The 20,383-nt window shown below is 47.2% G+C and overlaps 1 protein-coding gene across 2 annotated transcripts in view; it reads left to right on the top strand.

The window, feature by feature from the left end:
* The window catches only part of TEX10 (testis expressed 10), a 132,114-nt gene extending 111,734 nt beyond the window's left edge, over positions 1-20,380 (top strand). For both annotated transcript variants that reach the window (XM_075921592.2, XM_089776476.1), the window contains exons 12-15: positions 3,606-3,686; positions 9,026-9,207; positions 17,792-18,002; positions 20,144-20,380. In XM_075921592.2, the coding sequence (XP_075777707.2) occupies positions 3,606-3,686; positions 9,026-9,207; positions 17,792-18,002; positions 20,144-20,257 (588 nt within the window). In that variant the 3' untranslated portion in view covers positions 20,258-20,380. The remainder of the gene's footprint in view (positions 1-3,605; positions 3,687-9,025; positions 9,208-17,791; positions 18,003-20,143) is intronic.
* Positions 20,381-20,383: the final 3 nt, after the last annotated feature.

The raw sequence follows: 20,383 nt of genomic DNA on the forward strand, positions 1-20,383 counted from the left end.
ACTGCTACTTAACATCTCGAATGAAAGAAACCCATTCAGTTATATTACATAATGGTAGCTAAAAATTGATAACGTTTTTAAGTGCTTATACACAAATTCTAGTATAATGCCTAAAATGTAAAATAATGCCTAAAATGGATGAACTAGAATGCCTCATTTTAAAAGAGGATACTGATATAGGCATTACAGAAGCTTGAAACTTGGTTGAATGAACATAATGGGACAAGATGATACAAAATATATCAAAGGATACATAATATATCAAAAGGACAGAATAGGTTATGCTGGTGGAGAAATGGCACTATATGTAAAAGAAAGCATAGAGTCAAATGAAGTAAAATCTTAAGTGAACCATAAGTTATGTGGCTGCAACTAAATCATGAAAATTTGGATATGCAGACGATCTTGCTGTGATAACTGAAGTATCAAATCTCCATGACATTAAGAAAGCATTAACTGAGGACCTCCAGAATCTAGAAGTCTATTTCTGGAAATTGGAGGCTCAAACCATCACCCCTCTGCTCCAGGCTCCACTCTCACCCTGACTCTTTTCACCCCTGTTCTGTCCCCACTCCACCACTTCCCCCAACTCCCAACCTGCTGCCTATCTTCCTGCGCCTGCTCTGCCCTGGTACAGATCTGCCCTCTCCTTGTCCCCATTCCACCTCTTCCCCCGGGCAACATGGCCCAGAAGACCAGTGAAGTGCCAGCAACAGATGTTGGGCCCAACTCCTCAGTCACTGATGGCAGTGGGAAGCAGAGCTATGTGACCCTAGTCGGTTCCACTCCAGCAGCTCTCAGCCATTTCACTGTTTCCTACCACCACTGGTGAGTGCGGGGGCAGTCCCACCCCTTTTCCTAAGCTCCCTCCCCTAAGTAATGTGGTTGGGAGCTGGGGAGTGAAGCAGGCTGGGGCTGGGTCACTCCATTTCCTGTTGCTGCCAGCGAGTACAGGCAGTCCCCGACTTACGCGGATCCGACTTTGTCGGATCCGCACTTACGAACGGGGCTTTCTCGCCCCGGAGGTCGAGGTAGCGGATTGCTACCTGCGAGCTCCGGGGCGAGAAAGCCCCGTTCGTAAGCTGCTCCGGTGCCCCTGGTCTGCTGGAGACCGCTCTGGCAAAGCCTCAGAAGCGCGGGAACCCGCCCGCTGCTGCCGCTTGAGTCCCGGTGCCTGTGGTCTGCTGGGTTCGGTCCCCAGCAGACCACAGGCACCGGGACTGAAGCCGCAGCCGCGGGGGGTGGGGGGTCCCGCGCCTCTGAGACTTTGCCAGAGCAAAGCCTCAGAGGCGTGGCACCCCGCTGCCGCTGCTGCTCTGCTTCTCGTGTCCCTGGTCTGCTGGGGGGAGGGGGAGCGCGGATAGTGTGCCCCCTCCCCCCCCCCAGCAGACCAGGCTTTTGTTTTGGACCCTGGAGCAGAGCAGCTGGGACGCTGCGGATTGGTCCTGCAGCACCCGCTCTGGGCACTACTGGACCAACCCGGCAGCACCCCAGCTGCTCTGCCCCAGGTCCTGATTCAGCCGCTGCTGGTCAGTTTCAGCAGTGGCTGAATCAGGACGCCTGGGGCAGAGCAGCTGGGGTGCTGCTGGGTTGGTCCAGTAGCACCGAGGAGCGGTGCTACTGGAGCAACCCAGCAGCACCCCAGCTGCTCTGCCCCAGGCGTCCCCAAGTCAACCGCTGCTGAAACTGACCAGCGCTGACTACAGGAAGCCCGAGGCAGAGTTGCTCTGCCCCAGGCTTCCTGGAATCAGCGCTCATCAGTTTCAGCAGCAGCTGACTTGGGGAAGCTTGGGGTTCTTAAGTTGAATCTGTATGTAAGTCAGAACTGGCGGTCAGTTTCAGCAGCAGCTGAATCTGGACGCCAGTTCCGACTTACATACAGATTCAACTTAAGAACAAACCTACAGTCCCTATCTTGTACGTAACCCGGGGACTGCCTGTATAGGAATGGGTCCACCCCCCCACTGCTTGTGCTAGGTCCACCGATAACCCTCCTGGCCCTTTAAGGGCCCCCAAAGTAGGTATGTCATCATGTAGTCAATTAACTGATAAGCAAAAGCTTATAGGTTAATGCTATCGACTACATACATTTCCTCCCCACCAAGTAAATTTTTTAGCAGGCTGGCCAGCTGGCTAAGTCCTGGCTTCCGACGAGTCTGGGACCTACCACTGCTACGGCTCTGCATTTAAAGTGTATTCAGAGCTATGCTCTGTATCAGGCAGCAGCATGGGGTGATAGGCAGCCAGTCCGTGAGGGGAGCTGGTTTTTAAATTGGCTCCCCTCGTAGACCAACTCCTGCCTGGCACCCCACACTGCTGCCTCTGATACAGAGGCAGCAGCAAGGAGTGGCAGAGGGCAACTTGGGAGTGGGGCCAAAGCACACTGGCTGCTGGCTCTGCCTCCTGGTACTATAGAGTAGTTGACTAATCAATATGAATTCATGAGGTTACTCAATTATTTAATTAACCGATATTTTTTACCTCAACGAATGGAGCGTGAGGAGGTTGCCCCAAACTTTCCTGTGGACAGTGATGGCTCCAATCTTGTTTGATATTGATTAATGATGGACAGTGACTGGGTTATATTAACATCATTGGTGCATTTATTTAATCTAAATTAGTACAACAGTGGTTCCTCCAAAGAGTTTACAAGCTAAATAGATGGAGGCAGACAAAGTATGTGATGGGAGACAGGCTCAGAGAGGTCAAGTAACTTTCCCAAGGTCACACAACAGATTTTTGGCAGAGGTTGGAATAGAATCCAGGTCTCCTGACTCCCATTCCAGTCGTCTGGCCATTGTATCATATTTCTAGCATCCCCGAAAATCGCTTTTCTGCTGTTTTATTTGTACGTGGTGATTTCTGACCCAGGCATTTTCCCTTAAAACACTAAAGGCTCTTTTTCTGAATAAGAATCCAGTCTGCTTTTATGGGTCTGTGTATTTTAACTTCTCCTAGGAATTCTTTTGTGGATGATGCAGTTATACTACTGTGAAGATTGACTCTGTCACCTTTGTGTGTCATTGTTCCTGCTCTTTGGTTATGTGAGCATAAAGTGTTTCATACCATTTATAAAGCAAGATGTCTCTTTTTTGTTGCTGCTTTTTATATCCACAGAATATGACATTCTTTTGTCGGGTGGGGAAGGCAAAATGGGATGTGTCTTTCTGTAATACACTTCCCTTGTTGTCCTCTCTCCCTCCCTCCGTGATGAGTGTTTTTATTGAGTTACCAACTTGTATAGATTTTTTTGGAGAATTGCTTGGGATGTTTCCCTAAAAAGGGGCAAAGGTGGGGCCTGCCTATATTTTTATAGTCGGATTTTTCTTTTTTCTTTATAGGAATCCTGAAAAGTTAGTGTAAGGAACTTTTTGATAAAAGGAGAAAATGACAGCAAACACACAGTTGCTGCTATTTGACTTTAAGTTGTGAATGTTAAAAAGATAAATTATTCAGTTCTACTTTTGCAACTTTTAAAAAGGATCAATCACATGTGCCCATGTATTCATATGTCTACACAGAGGATGTATGTGCAATAATATATTTGCCTGTCAGCTATCCATGTGAGATTTCATAAATATAACTGTTTTCTTTCATTTAAACAGGTGGTATGCCACAGCTTGTCCACTATACCTTCACGAAGTCAGTGTTTTGACATCCTCCAGAATGGTATCTGTAAATATCTGGTAAATAACATTTTGTTGTATTTTCTAAACATTGTGTTTGAAAGTGCATTCTGTATTTTGAACAGCTTTGTGATATTCTGATTAACTCTCATACCCAGCTCTCCAGTAGAGCAGAGAATATTAAATGAGATTTGAGACCAATATTTTGGAAGTGACTAGTATGTTTTGGGCAGGTGGCTGGACTCGATGACCTCCTGAGGTCTCTTCCAGCCCTGGGATTCTATGATTTCTCATCATAAAGGGCCTGATTTTCAGAGGATACACATTCAGCACTTTCTGAAAATCAGGCCCCTTTTCATTTTTGTTTGCACAATTTGAAGTCATCCAAAATCACCAGGATTACAAATGGCCCTGATAAAAGTTCCTGTGCTGCATACTCACCAAGCTGTTGTGTTGTGTCCCGATACACTAGCCCGTAATCATTTCTAGATCTCAGTAGGCTGCAGCCCTGTCTCTTGGCCTCTGACATTTCCTAAATACAAAGTGTTTCTCTCTCATCCCTTCATGCATATGGGCCTTGCATCCCCAGGACCATTGCTGACCCCTCAGGTTTCCTAGGAGCACTTTTTTCCCAGAGTTCTACCTTGTGGGTGGTCTGTGTTTACAGTTTAATTTTCCAAGATAATGTATTTGGTGAAGTGTACACACAGGCTTCTCAAAGAATTCTAAACACAAATCTGTTTTACTTAAGTTAGCACAAAAGAACTTCAGATCCAAGGAAAAGATAATTGCTCCACTTGAGAAATATTTGCTGCATGCAGAACCCAGTCCTTTATCTCCTTCAGTCACCTGTGCCATGTGATCTTCTGGTTAGCCTCAAACACAAGGTGATCTGTTGTTCAGTTGCCACTTCTGAGGTGTCCAGTTTTGAAAAACTGATTTCCCCTGAATTAGTCAGTCCAGTTGTCCTTCATGAAAATAGATCATAAAAAATTAATGAACCTCTATTGTTAGCCCCCTGTCACCAGCCAATTTTAGTCCAACAAAATTATGCATATCTCTCTTTCATTGATAAAGTCCTTTATAAGCTTTCTCTGTGTAAAACTTTTTACACAGAGTAAGGTGGATTTATTTGGGGTTTCAAAAGCCAGCTAAAGACAAAAGCTGATTGCTTCCCGTAGCTTAAATAGACTTTCCCTCAGGGCAAGAATCCTTTGACATTCCCCAATTCCATGGAAAAATACCAGGTTCAAGATGGATTCCAGTAGCAGGTGGTAAGGTCACATACCTTTTTGGGCTGAACCACAGTTTGGGCTTACAAGACAAACAAGACTATTAACAGGTGGTTGAGTTGATCACTGAGCCATTAGGTTTTTGGGGCATCAGTGATGGCCCTCCATTAACACATTTAGAATTATGAACAGATCCACGCTTCATATTTCTAACTTTATGCACAAGAATGATACATGCACTAATTTAGGATATACACATTCAGCAGATTGTAACATTAAAATTGAAACGTTACATGAGGCATATTGTCTAAAGCATTTTCAAATTATGCATATTCATATTCACAAGCCAGTTCTCATAAGACACTTGGGGAGTGGAGATGGTAAGACCATCACAGAGAGGCTTAGGTTGGACTTTAGGAAAAACTTCCTAATGTCAAAGTGGTTAAGCACTGGGATAAACTGCCTAGGGAAGTTGTGGAACCATCACTGGAGACTTTTAAGAACAGGTTAGACAAACACCTTATCTCAGGGATGGCCTAGATGGTGCTTGGTCTTGCCATGGATGCAGGGGACTGGACTTGACCTCGCAAGATCCCTTCCAGTCTTAAGATTTTATGAATTTGGCCTGGCTGCTTCTCCATCTGGGACATAGGCGTGCGCACGGGGTGAACTGGGTGTGCACAGGCACACCCTAATGTTTCAAAGGACCGCCCGTGGTGCAGGGATGTGAGCCCTCACACTAGAAGGAGCGACGCTTCGGCGCTCTGGGGAACGGGCGCCGTGCCGGGATTGTCGCGCATGCATGGCTGCGCGGTCAAAACCAGCAGGTCTTAGGACCCCGCGGAAAGAGGCGGCAGGGACGCAGCAACGTCACCCTGCTGCCCCGTCAAGCACGGTGAGTTTAAACCCTGGGGGGGGGGGGAGGAAAGAGTAGGAGAAGTGGGGGGTGCTCCGGGCAGAGGATCGGGTGCAGTGCGGCTGGCCCGGGAAGGAGGAGGGGTCGGGTTGGGAGCAGCGCTGCTGGCCCGCAGGGGTCGGGCCCTGAGGGGCTGCATGCACGGGCTTCCCTACTCCGTGGGAGCGGGGAGGGAGTGCGCAACGGGGCTTCCTTCCTCCGCGGGTGGGGTGGGGGGGAAGGGGAGGAGAAGGCCAGGAGAAGGCTTGAAAGAAGGGGTGGGCATGAGGAAGGTGGAGATGGAACAAGGCATGTGTGGGGGAACGGGGGAAAGAGGGAGGTGAGGGGGTGGGCATCAGGGAAAAAGAGGTCAAAGGGAGCAAGGGCAGTGAGGGAAGGGGGAGGCACCAGGAGGGTGCAGGGGTAAGGGAAGGTGCAGGTGCCAGGGGATTCTGAGGGTGAAGCAGAAGGGCAGACACCTGCAGGGGAGGGACCAGAAGAGAGAGGCAGGGCAGGTGTGCAGAGGGAGGTGTTAGAAGAGGGGATGAGGCGGGGTAGCTCACATGATCAGAGTGGGGCTCCTGGAGGAGTGGGCACAGGGGGAAGACAAGGGCTGGTGGAGGGGGGCAGGTCGCAGGAATGCTGAGGGCAGTGAGAAGGGCAGGAGTCAGGACAGCAGAGGAGGGTGAGGGGTTGCGGGGGGGAGCAGGCACATGGGATGCTGATGGAGCAAGGGGAGGAGACATGACACCCTAATGAAATGGGCTGCGCACACCTATGATCTGGGATAACGGGGGGCAGCCAGGCCATATTTGAGTGACATTAGAAAGTTTGAGAACCTCTGCTTTAGCGCAATCAGAAGGGATGGACTTGATGCAGAAATAGGGTGATATTCTGTGGCTTGTGCTATTCAGAGCGTTATAATGGACCTTCTGGGCTTAGAATCTAGAAATAACTGTCTTCTGTATACTAGTTAGGATGTTAAATTATCTGTGATCGATTGTATTGCAGGATTAGTTCCTTTGTTAGATTTTCACAGAGTTGAGAGTTCTTTGGGCCATATGCAGTAGATGGGGATGATTATTCAACTTCCCTTTTAAATCTATTTTGTGGGTCAGCTATATGAGAAGAAAATATAACGTTTTATTTGCCAAAACAATACCTTTTTGTCTTTCTTGCTGAGCTGTGTAAATAAACTATTCTCTCTTCATTTTTTTTTTCAAAATCTTACTTTAAACAGGATTTATGAATTAATGCCACTTTTGTTTTAGTATGTTTGAATGCATTTAATTATTTGCAGTTTTCCAAGCAATCATTTAACCCCTAATATTCCAACAAGAACATTTATCCTCCATTATTGTAAATGCGGTATTCCTACCAGAAATTTGAAATTTTTATGCTTCTTTTCACCCACCTACTGACTAATTACATTCACAAAATCATATTCTCTATTTCTATAGGAAAATTAATAAAACTAGCGGTGCTAAAAATTTTTACCTCTATTCAAAACTGGAAATATAAACATCATCCCACATCATAAGTGAATTTCCAAAAGGTTGTTTTAAAAGTAGAACTATTTGTTGCAAGCTTGTTTAGTCTAACTCATTGAAAACTGGTTTTATATTCAAATAAACAGTGTTTCATTAGTATTGATGACCAGTGTGTGATATTTATCAACGTTTTTTTTTAATAGTCAAGTATAGTACAATAAAGTTTCCAGCACCAGAATGACATTTCAGAACTCTCTCTTTAATCTACCATTTCTATAAAATAAAGAGCAGGAAATAGTGGTTTTCAGCCTTCTATTTATCTTTTCTGCCTATGCAAATCTTTGCTTATCTTCAAGATACAGGTTGGACCTCCTTGGTCCAGCATCCTCGGGACCTGACTGATCCCAGATGAGGGATTTTGCCAGACCGAGAGGGGTCATTTCTGGCCCCCCTGCTGCCAGCCCCACCCCTTGCCCTGCCACCTCCCCACTTCCTGATGCTAGACCAGAGTGTCCTGATTTATAGCGGTGCAACCTGAATACTCTTGGTATGACAGTGCAGGAATGATTAGTTCAAGAAGCTGGGGCTCATTGTACAATATTCATCAATTTCAGTTGTACCCATGGCTCCAATGTAGTGAAGCACTTGAGTACATGCTTATGTTTAAGCAGGTGAGAAGTTCCATTGCTTATCCACTAGACTAGGTCCCTTACTTTTGTAAAAAGACCAACTAAAAAGGTCACCCCTTTTCCTGTGACCCTTCATTACAGTTTTGAGGAGTGAGGGGTCTGCTCTCTGTCCCATGATATAAAGAAGGAGAGCTGACAGACTGGTCTGTCTAGATTGCTCTTCCTGCATGTGTGGTGCCCTTTGGAGTAAGGCTCAAAGTTTAGTTTCTTTTTTAGATACATTTGAGATGAGCACTGGGTGTGATCTTTCCCTTTCCTGTTGTTTGGGCTACATGCTTGCTATCCCTTCATGTTGACAGTGGTCATGGGATATTAGAAGATGATATAAACACTATTATAATTACTGATTAAGAATATTAAGATTCTATATGGCTGTATAGATATGTGTAGTGAAGGAAATATGTATCTGCTCTTTACTGGTGCCCTCAAATGAAACATCTCAAAGCATTATAGATCAGACTTACCCCAGATTAGTGCTCTTAAATTTGGATCCTGTTATTTTACTTTGTAGGCTGGGAACACTGCAAAAATATTTTTGTGTGCGTGTGGTGTAGGTTCTGTGCTCAGAAGTGACCTTTCTGCATTAGGCAGCAGTGCAGAGGGGTCCAAGTGAGACCTGTCTAGACCTTGATGGAAGTAGTGGCTGTGATACAGAGCTTTTGGATTTGGAAATTTCAAGTGGAAGAAAAATGGAGCTGCTTGTGAAACATGGAGAACTCTTCTATCCCCAGCCAAGAAAAGCAATGCCAGGTGGCCATTGCTTTTGTTTTTCCAAACATCTTTGTTTTTAAATCCTTACCTTGAGCTTGAATAATTGTTTAAGTATAATAAAAGTGGCATTGCTATTTGGCATATTTTACTTTATTATTACTGGAAATTTGGATTTATATTAATTTTCGACCTTCAGTTTAACAGAGGAGTTGTTTCCCAAGGGAAAATGAGGGCAAAAGTTATTGAATGTATTAATTTGAATAGAAGGGTAAGTGATTTTTTTTTGCAATATTATAGAAGAGAAATGTTCCACTCTAGCCATGTTTGTATGCCAATAAAAGACTGCTTGTGTGAGAGATAATGAACTTGTTTTGTCTCGTAGGTTGGACTGGCTGTAATACCTGATAGCACAGCTGGATCTATTTTGTGTGCCATGAGTAAGCTCCTGGATCAAGCTTGCGTCCTTAGTGAAAATCTGTACAAGTTTCTAGCCTCTTGTTGTTATAGTCTTCTTTACTTCCTGTTAACTTTAGACAAAGAGGATGCAGAACATGTGCAGAAGAGGTAATGCTTGTTCTACAATTTAAAAAATCTGTCTTTTATGTCTGTGTTTGAATATTTGACATTTTTCACTTTGTATTTTGGCCCCTTTTCATGCTTATTCTGAAATAATTGTTGGATTTAAGAAAAACTCACCATCTATGGGATTAGCTGGAATTATAAAAAGTTTTTTCAAAGCTTTTGTTTATTACAATTGTAGGTTATGTTGGAAAACTGTATTTTATCTTGGCTCTGGAGAGGTAAACATTCATTCCTTAATCTTTGGATTTCACCTTTGGCTTCATTAGGGACAGTGAAAGTGACACTTAAAATTCTTGGATTTAGAAAGTCATTGTTCTAAGACCCTAGTGCTTTTAATTAGTGTATACTCTTAACTAACTAGAGTATTGAGCTTTAGCAAAGCTTCTTAGACATGATTTTATAGAATCTGGAAATCAGTTTGACTAAAAAAGGCTAGATGTATTGAAACCATGCAAGTATGTTTACTGCTAAAGATGGAATGTGTTTTTTTTAAAGAGACAAGGTAGGTGAGATAATATTTTATTTTATTGGACCAACTTTTGTTGGCGAAAGACAAGATTTTGAGCTTATACAGAGCTATTCTTCAGATCTGGGAAAGGTACTCACAGTGTTGCAGTTAAATACCGTGTGGAACAGATTGTTTAGTGTCGTGGTTAACACACATTCAAGGTGAAGTGGCCTATTAGCACTTCTGTAGTCCTAGGCCAAAAATTTTTTTAGCAGGTTATAGATTTGTTGTAACAATCCATACATTCAATGACTTTATTAAATCCATGATTTTTAGTGTCTAGCAGAGGTATGAATTTAAGCTTGTATTTTGAAAGTACTTTGCAGGTTTCCTTTGAGGATGAGGACCGACAGGTCAGATATGGAGTGATTGTTTTGTGAAGGGTGTTCACCCATTGCCGATAAGATGTTTCTGTTTTTATCATTTGTCTGTATGAATTCATTCAAGATCATAGCAATTGTCTGGTTTTACTCACATTGTTGTCATAAGGGCAGTTAGTGCACTGGATGAAGAACCAGCTTGTTATAATAGGCATGTCTAGGACTCGTGGTTCTTGAAAGGTATATTGATAATCATAGCAGTGGAGATATGTCTGTGTATTTTACATCTGTTGTTACAACAAGATCTAGTTCCACTTTGAATTGGTGTGTCCCAGTCTGTGTGGAGCTTGCTTCTGATGATGAAGTTGAAGGCCAGAAGTGGGGTTCAGCCAAGATTTCTTTCAGGGTGCCATGAGTAAGCTCTTGGAGCAAGCTTGCATCCTTAGTGAAAAATCTACATAGGTTTCTAGCCTTTTGCAGTTAGCCCCCATTGAGTATGGGTTGTAACTAGGGATGTTAAAGACTATTCGACTGTCTGATAAGCATTTGCTTATCGGATAGTCTTTTGACTAGTTGACTAGTCAGTCTCTTCCCCCTCCCCCTTTGCTGTCTCATTGAGATAGAGGCACTTTGAAACTCCAAGGTGGCCCCTGCACAGCTGATACACATCAGCTGTGCGGTGGCTGCCTCTGCGTGATTCAAAGGGGCAGCTGTGGAGCCTGGAGTCAGCTGGGGACTCCCAGCTGACCCTGGGCTCCCCATGGCATTTCCACAGTACCTGGAATCAGCTGGGAACTCCCTGGTTGACCCTGGGTTCCAGGGAAATGCCACGGGGAGTCCGGGATTAGTTGAGGAGTCCCCAGCTGACCCCAGGCTCCACTTCCCCTTTGAAACACGTGGAGGCAGCAATTTCAAAGGGGCAGCCACCACATAGCCGATCCGTGGGACTTCCCGCTGGCCCCAGGCTGTACGTGGACTTCTACATTCCTCCTTCCCGCTGGCCCTGGGCTATATGTGGAGTTCCACATTTCAAAGGAGTCAGTTAACTGCATTTTAACATCCTTAGTTGTAATTGTTTAATGATATCCTGAATAAGTTCCATTGTGTGGTGGTAGATGACAGCTAGGGTATGTGGTCAAAGCGATTTTTCTTTTCATATTGAATCATGTTTCCTTGGAGTATTTGGGGGGATTGTTCGAAGATGAAATGTATCTCTCTGGGAGTATCCTTATGTAGCGAAGTTAGCTTTAAATGAGATAAAGTGTTTACTATTGATTTTCTCCTCAGAGAATATACTATACTTTCTGAGTGCCTGACTGAAAGATTTCCTGGTGGATTTGGAGTAGTTATTGCATCTATGAAGGTGTGTGTGCTGATTTGTGCATTGCTTTTGTATAGTTATGTGAAAGGTTATGTTGTTGAAGCTGACTGTGGTGTCCAGGAAGTTGAGGCTGGTGTGGGAATGTTAGAGAAATTAATGGGCAGCCTTGTTAAAGGTGTGGTGGAAATCTGTGAGGGAGTGTAGCTTATCATTCCAGAGGATGAAGATATTATTAATGTATTTCTGGTATATTACTGGTTTTCTGATGCATTTGTCCAGAAATCCATGCTTAAAGTGGCTCATGAATAGGTTGGCACACTGGGGAGCTATCCTACTATCCATTAAGGATGTTAAATTTAGATTAATTGGCTAATTGAGTAGTTGATACAATTTGCATCGACTATTTGATTAGTCATTAAGGGTGCCTCTGCCTTTGAAGTGTAACAACAGCCCCAGGGCTGTTGCTACACTCCATGAGGCGCTGCTACTTTGAAATGCTGTGGAGAGCACGAGGCCAGCCAGGGACTGCTTGAGTCCCCCACTGGTCCCATGTTCCCCGCAGCATTTCAAAGCAGCAGTACTGCATGGAGCCCAGGATCAGCTGGGGACTCTATGCGGCACTGCTGCTTTGAAACTCTGTGGGGACCCCAGGCATCAGGCTTCATGCAGCATTTCAAAGTGGCAGCACTGCATGGAGTGCAGGTCAGTGGGGGCCCCCAACTGACCCCGGGCTCCACATGGCGTTGTTGCTTTGAAATGCCTTGTGCAGCCCGGGGCCAGCAGGGGACTCCCAGCTGGCTCTGGGCTGCATGTGGCGTTTCAAAACCCAGACTCCACGCGGCACTGCCACTTTGAAATACTGCGTACAGCCTGGAGTCCCCAGCTGGCCCAGTCTGGCCCCAGGCTCCATGCAGCACTGCTGCTTTGAAGCACCCTCTTCTCTCCCCACCCCGCTTGATGCCTCTTTCTGATAGAGGCAGCAGGGATGGAGGAGAGTGAATAGTCAACTAGTATGATCAGCATTTGCTTATCAGATAGTTGACTAGTCATTCACATCTCTAGTATCTGTCTGTTCCTTAGTTTTGGATAAAGTGCTTGTTATTGAATGTAAAGTTGTAATAGCTGAGAGTGAAATGGATGAGGTTATGTATTCAGGGTGGATATGAGGGTAGTTCATTGTTATATACAGGCAGCTATTCTGTCACTGTGAGGGTTCTTGGTGAATTGGAAGGTGACATTGACAACAGCATGGGTGGTGTTCGGAGATAGTATTACAGTTTCTGGAGAAAGTTGTGTCCTAGAGGAAACTGTTCATGTGTGTGGTGGGTTTGTGGGAGGTTGAGGTTGTAGAATTTCTCTTGGAGCTGTCTGGGGAAGGATGTGTTGGAATCCTTAATTTCCTGAGTGAATTATGGTGTGGGGTCATCTTTGAGTTCTTTGTAGTAGGTGGTGTTGGAGAGTTGATGGTTGGCCTTGTTAATGTAGCCATCACTATTATAGTACTCCCTTTGCTTATTTAATTACTGTCTGGGAGTGGTTGGATTTCAAGGTCCGTATAGCTTGTCCTCTAAGTCAGTGTTTCCCAATTGGTGCTCCGGGGAACCCTGGGGTTCCGCGAAGCAAAACTAGGGGTTCCGCGAGGAGCTGGCATTCCCCCGTCCCCTCTGAAAGAGAGAGAGAGAGCTGGCTAGCCAGGAGAGGCATGGGCAGTGAGTTGTATGGGCTTATGGTGCCCATGCTCCACCAATATTTGGAACTGGAGCAGGCCCCAGCCTCCCCCGTGCATCCTTCCACCCTGGCCCCAGAGCATCTCTCCCCTGACCCCATCCCTGTTCCGTCCCTGCCGTGCGCAACCTTCACTGAGCTCCCCCTTGCTGGCTGCTGCTGCCTTGTGCAGCATGCTCAAACTAGTAGGCAGGGAGACGCCCAGATGTGACGTAAATGTCACGGCCCAGGATTTTAAAACTGCTGGGTGCTGCATTGCTCCGTGTGGCTGAGTTGCAGGTTCAGAGTCTGGGGACTGAGCGCAGACTCCAGCCCCGCAAAGTGGATGGTAGAGGAAGGGGAAGGGCTGGGAGAGGAAGGGGCTTGTGCAGAGGGGGAGGAGAGGGGAAGGCACCCAAAGCACAGGGTAGAAGAGAGACAAATGCCAGGGGGCCAAGTACAGACAATGAGGAAAAAGGCAGGAGGGGAGGCGTCAGTGGGAGGGGGGACAGGGTGATGCTGGGAGAGGAGAGGATAAGGGCATTGGGGGCTAGAGGGGGCAGGGGGAAGTGCTGGGAGAAGGCTTGGGCATGAGGAAGGTGGGGATGGAGCAGGTCATGTATGAGGGGAACGGGGGCAGAGGGTGGTGAGGGAGTGGGCATCAGGGAAAAAGAGGGCAAAAGAGGTAGGGGCAGTGAGGGATGGGGGAGGCACCAGGAGGGTGCAGGAGTGAGAAGGTGAAAGTGCCAGGAGATTCTGGGGGTGAAGCAGAACAGCAGACACCTGCAGGGGAAGGACCAGCCTCAGAGGAGAGAGGCAGGGCAGGTTTGTAGAGGGAGGTGTTAGGAGAGGGGATGAGGAGGTGTAGCTCACATGATCAGAGTGGGGATACTGGAGGAGTGGGCACAGGGAGGAGAGAAGTGCTGGTGGAGGGGGGCAGGTCTCAGGAGGGCTGAGGGCAGTGAGAAGGGCAGGAGTCAGGACAGCAGAGGAGAGTGAGGAGTTGGGAGGAAGCAGGCACCAGGAGAGGAGACATGTCAGCAGAGAGAAAAGGTAAAGGGTTATAAGATATTTATTAATAACTTGGGTGCCACAGTGGCACATCCAAACGAGCCACATGAACTCAGTAGTGGTGCTCAACACAAAATTCATTTTGCTCATGCAAGGAAAGTCTCACATCCACAAGCCCATGGCTTGCTCGGCCCCCAACCTTCCACCTGAGCCCAACACTCCTGGGCCTGGAGCCCCCTCCCTGAGCCAACATCCCCTTCTCCTGCATCCAAATTCCCTCCCAGAGCTTGTACTTCTCATCCCTTCCCACACCCAAATCCCTCATTCCCACCCCACACCTCCTGTCTCAACCTAGTGAGAGCATATTAGGCTAGGGATAGAAAGTGATGGAGAGGATGGGAACAGAGTGGATGAGGCCTCAAGGAAGGGGGGTGGGGGTGAGGGTTTTGGGGAAGGAATGTGATTTTCATGCATTGGTGGGTCCCCCCCCCCTTCTTTTTTTTGTTTGTTTGTTTGACAAACCTAGGAGTTCCTTGAAATTCTGAAAAGCTGAAAAGGGTTCCTCGGCCAAATAAAATTGGGAAACACTGCTCTAAGTAATTGAGGGTACGTCTACACTACAGCGCTAGTTCGAACTAACTTAGTTCGAATTAGTTAATTCGAACTAAGCTAGTTCGAACTAACGCATCTAGAACTAAAAACTAGTTCGAACTAGCGTTTTGCTAATTCGAACTAGCAAGTCCACATTGAGTGGACTCTGAACAGGGCTTAAGGATGGCCGGAAGCAGTGCTGGCAGGGCATCAGAGGAGGACTTAGAGCGTGGAGATGCTGTCTCAGGCTAGCCGAGGGCTGCGCTTAAAGGGTCCCGACCCCCACCCCGGACAGACAGTTCTCAGGGGTGCCCCGCTTACAAACCAGTCCTGGCTTGGAGTGCCCGAAGTACCCACACTGGGCACATCACACCACTCGGCCATCAGACCGGCTGCACTTGCCGCATGCTGCCATCTGGGGAGAGGGGACAATCGGGGGGCTGCAGGAGAGCTTCCACCCCCAGAACCCGCAGAGCCAGCCCAGTCCTCCCCATCGGGGGCTCGTGCCCCATTCCTCCCTCACCTCCTTCCACTTACCCTTCCCTAGCCCCCCTTCTTATTGATGTACAAAATAAAGGACACGTGTGTTCAAAAATAGAAACTCTGTTTATTTAACAAAACTCGGGGAAACTGGGAAAAGGAGGTGGGAGAGGGGAAGAGAGAGGCTGGGAGAGGGGAGGGGGAAAACTGGGAGGAGGGAGCTGAAAGGGGGAAGCAAGGGAAAGGAGGGGGTGGGGAAACTGAAGGATCAGGGGTGGGGGTCTCGCCGGGCCGACCGCCTCCCAGTACAGCGAGGGAGGGGGCCTCGGCGTCCCCGGGGCGATGGGGTGGAGGGTGCGGAGGTTGAGGTGGGGGGTGTGGACATTGAGGAAGAGGTTGTGGGGGTTGAGGAGGGAGAGGTGGGAGGGGGAGCAGGAGTGGGAGGAGGGACAGCAGTTGGGGGGACAGCTGGTGCAGGATCAGCACGGGGCACCATGCTCTGCAGCAGGAGCTGCAGGTTGGTGCTCAGCCCTCGGACCTCAGACAGCAGCTCGTGGCGGACCTGCAGGTCTTCCTGCATCCATGACCGTAGTGTGCGGTGCACGGCTTGCAGGGCCCCAAGGTGCTGGTCCCAGTATTCCTGCTCCGTGCTGGCAGTCCGGAGCAGGCCGCGGGTGCGGGAGCATGTCCCAGGCGGGGTGGTGCGCCCTGCACGAGCAGCTGGTGCAGCTGTAGAGAAAGAAGAGAAGGGGTCAGTTCTCCCTGGGGACGCAGAGGATGATGCCCAGCCCCCTCCCCAACTCCGCAACGTGAGGGTGACCATGTCCTGCACCGTCACAGCCGCTGTGCTTGTACAGAGGCCATGGTCAGGATGTCTGGCTCTCCCCGGGACTGGAAGCTGCCCCAAGACCGCACCCATGTCCCTGTGCCATGTATAGTGTGGCCGGGGCGGTGGGGGGAAAGGGGAGATGTCCCCTGCCTCCGTGTAGAGGGGACATGTGAAGGGAAATCATCCTGCTGGGTCCTGCCCCGGGGTCGGGAGCATGTCACGTCTCTTTGCACAAGCATGTGCCTATTGGGCAATGGCCCCTGGGTGTCACGCAGCTGGAGCCACCTGCCCAAGGGTGGCATGGCACGTGCTCGCACGTGTACAGGTGTCTGCGTGATCCGTGGAAGGCATGGCCCACGCGCGCGGTCCCTGGTCTCCCTGCCACCTCCCCCCCCGAACTACTTAATTCAAACTACTTACCCGGTACGGTCTCCCTGGACGACCCTGCCGACTCCGGTGCTGGGACATCCTGCGGTGGCCCCTCCGGTGTGCCCGGGTCAGGGCCCTCCAGTCCCGGCTCGCTGTCCCCCAGGCTGGCACGGACCGCCCTGCCCCCCAAGAGTCGGTTGAGGGCAGAGAAGTAGGGGCAGGTGGCAGCCCCTGCTGTGGCGCCACCCCTGGTGGCCCTGGCGTACGCCTGACGCAGCTGCTTGACTTTCAGGCGCACCTGCTCCTGGGTGCGCCTGTGTCCCCTGGTGGCCATGGCGGCTGCTATGCGCCCATAGACGGCCGCATTCCTCCTCCTAGTGCGGAGATCATGGACGTTGGGGGCCTGCCCCCAAACCTCAATGAGGTCCATGACCTCCGCACTAGTCCAGGAGGCCGCGCGCCGTCTACGGCCCCTGGCTGGCCCCTGGGTGCTGGGGGACTGGGCAGGGGACATGTCACTCCCACTGGCTGCCTGGCTCATGGTGGGGCCACTGGTTCGGGGCAGAGACTCCTGGCAGGGCTGGCTGACTCCAGTGCCGTCTGGCCAGAGTCTACCCCTTTAAGGGCCCGGGGCTGGGGGAGAGGAGAAGAGTTTTCCTGGTTGTGCCCAGAGAGGCCACCAGGGGGAACCTGGGAAGGGCTAGCCTCCCACTAGTTCGAACTAAAGGGCTACACAGCCCTTAGTTCGAACTAGCTAGTTCGAACTAGGCGTTAGTCCTCGTAAAATGAGGTTTACCTAGTTCGAACTAAGCGCTCCCCTAGTTCGATTCAAATTCGAACTAGCGGAGCGCTAGTGTAGCACCTATTAAAGTTAGTTCGAACTAACGTCCGTTAGTTCGAACTAACTTTGTAGTGTAGACATACCCTGAGAGATTGTGGTAGATGTTATGTTAACCACTGTACAATAAAGAGAACAATTGTCCTAATATTCAAATGGTTTTTAGTTTTAGAATTTATAATAGTTAGGTCTGACACAGTTTTTATTTTATGATTGATTAATGCCTTGTGGCATTAATCTCCCCGTTTCTTGTGCCTTTTAAACACAGACAGTAAATTACTAGGTCTTGGAGAGGTGTCTAATTGACACCATAAGTTACCACAAATGCTTCCTCAGTAGTAATAATGTCTGAGATTGAATATAAATGTACAGTCTCCTTTATTTGCTATTGTAACCTTTGTGGAATAGTGTTGTATTTCTCTAATACTCTCTCATGTACATTCACTGCATCCCCATGAATTGTCCTGTGTATATAGTTGAAACAGCCTATCAGATCTACCAATCTTAACTATGCGGACACCTTTGGAGACAAGCATAAGGGTTTAGGGCACGCTTCTGTGTGTGTGAAAAATTCCTAACTATGTTCTCTCTCCAGGGACATGTTGTGGGGATCCTGTATTTCAGTGCTCACACTCATGCCACGAGTGTTGAGGGTGATGCTGCAGAGTCTTCAAGTGAGCAGGGTCTGTCGGGAAGAATTGCCTGTTATTGGTCAGTTGATGCGTTTGCTAATGCAGCATGGACAGCTCAGGAGTCACATGGTGGCAAGTGAACTTCTTGTGCAACAGATTGTCAAGGATATTATGGTATGAAACTTTTTCCTCAGAAGATTTGAAGCATATCTTATTCTAGCAGTGACACTAAACCTCAGTAACACTAATTAAGTGTGTACACAAATTCAAATCCTGTACAAAAAAGGGGCAACCAGAATGTGGCTTGTGGAGTCCAAATTTTGATCCATAGCTGCCTTCTATGTACCTTGAGAGAGTAGCCCACAGAATAGAGGGGTTGCGTGTATGTACATACAGGGTAAAAGCTGGCAGTATGCCACTATCAGACAGTATCAAGAAGGCCATTCTATTGCTGCTGTGCAGGTTTCTCTGCTTAGTGTCTAACCCTTACACTGACAGGGAAGATCACCTCTAAAGTAGTAGCCCTGGAGAACAATAGCCAAATAAAGGAGCCCTGGACACCAGAATCTATTGAGTGGCAATATGCTTCTGAGGTGGGTTATTTTTATTATACACAATGACTTGACGTAGAAGAAACTACAGTGAAGGAGACAAACTAGGGTCAATCTATGAGTTTGCACTAAAACAGTAAAACTTTTGAGATTTGCCAGAAATAAGGAACTTGATAATTTGTCACTGAGTGCAGGCTGACAGTTATAACAGGTGCAGCCCTTCTGTTTGCTGGGTGGGCTGCAACCAATATTTCTAAGCACTATCACTCTACTTTTTGGGAGACTGTTGATCTGAAAAACAGGTGTCTCAGATGGGTTACTTGTTTTGATTGGAGTGGGTTAGCATGTCCTTTTACTTTAAAGTAAAGTAAAGCTTTTTTAGATTTCAGTAGGTGGCTCTTAGAAAAGCCACAGCCTGTGCATTCCCACAAGAGGCAATAAGGCTGTAGCTTCACTTAAGGTGGCTTGTAGAGTACAGGCACTACACATGTAGCTAAACACAACTGTGAAAACAGGTTGCATACTTGTCCCTGCAGTGTATAGCTACAGGTGGCCATGCAAGGCTCCAGGAGCAGAGAGAGGCTCTGACAGCTTCAGAGAGCTGCTAGTGCCCTCCCTGAGGTATGGGAGACTCTACTTGGACATATAGTAAGCAGTGTAGAGTATATACCTATGCATGTAGAGAATTCTGCTCTTCTGGTCTAAATCGTGTGTCTCCATCTACACTGCTTTGTATACCCATGCCAGCTGGCTTGCAGTGTTACTTACAGCACCCAATAAGAGTAGATGTGCCCTACAAGAGCTCTGCCATTTTCTGCAAAGAGAAGACAACAGACTTTGCTTCTGGTGTTTAACACCATGGTATTCAAACTGCTTGACCAGTGGCTGTGGTGTTACACTTTCTTGTGACATATCTGGCATGCTGGAGTATTGTCTACCCTAGAGTTCCCAGTGGTTCATCTGGTGATAGCCCTGCTGAGAGAATTTTTATTAAACTCCTTCCTATAGACATGACCAACAAATTAATTTAGAAATGCATTGTAAATTTCTAAATTGGACGTAAAAAAGTTATTAAAATAGCATAGACACTGCATTATGGTAAACTCTGACATAACTGCAAGTGAACCACATGTATATAAATTCACACACTCATAATATTGTAGAAATGATCTGCAGCTTATTTTGTAAAAAGCAGTGAAGACTTAGATCATTTCACTGGAGCGCTTTGTCTCTGTTGCTGTTCCTGGACAAAAGGGGAAGCCATTATTTGAAGTTCAGGAATTAATTGGGTGTGTAAATGAATGCTCTTCTGTATTTAGTTTCTCGTTTGTAATAGAATTTATGGTTAACTGAAAATAATAAGCTAACAAACTGAAGCTTCATGAGTACAGGTTGAACCTCTCTAGTCCGGCACCCTTGGGACCTGACTGGTTCCAAATGAGAGAATTTTCCAGACCACAGGAAGTCAATATTATCTAGCAACACCACCACCATTTTAACTGCTTACTGAGCTCTTAGAAAATATGCAGGAGGTAAATTGGAGCTAAATAACAGCACAGAATGCTGAAAGCCATGACTGGTGTCTGTAAATAAACTTTATGGACTGTGGGGAAACTTGGCCATGAAAAGTGGACCTCCAGCTAACTAAAATCATTCCAGGCGATAGATGTTTCTGGACCAGAAAGTTTTGGACTAGAAAGGCTCAACCTGTAGTACTGTGTGTTCACATTTGGAATTTTCAACCTGTTCCCTTTCTGCCTCCAGACATTGAAGAGTGGTGAAGTTCAAGAGCAATGGCTAACAGACCTCCATTACTGTTTCAACTTGTATCTTGCCACACATCCACAGGGACCCACTTCTATTAGCTCAGTATATTGATGAGATGAACGTTGTACATCTGCTTTAAAGTATTTACTTTCATTTAATTTTGAATGGAAAATGTTTGAACAATGTTTGTTATACATTTTTTTAAAATGGAACCTAAATAAAAAATTCATAAAATCT

The sequence above is a fragment of the Pelodiscus sinensis genome, chromosome 2, assembly GCF_052426305.1.
Source record: "Pelodiscus sinensis isolate ZL-2025 chromosome 2, ASM5242630v1, whole genome shotgun sequence".
Lineage (NCBI taxonomy): Eukaryota > Metazoa > Chordata > Testudines > Trionychidae > Pelodiscus > Pelodiscus sinensis.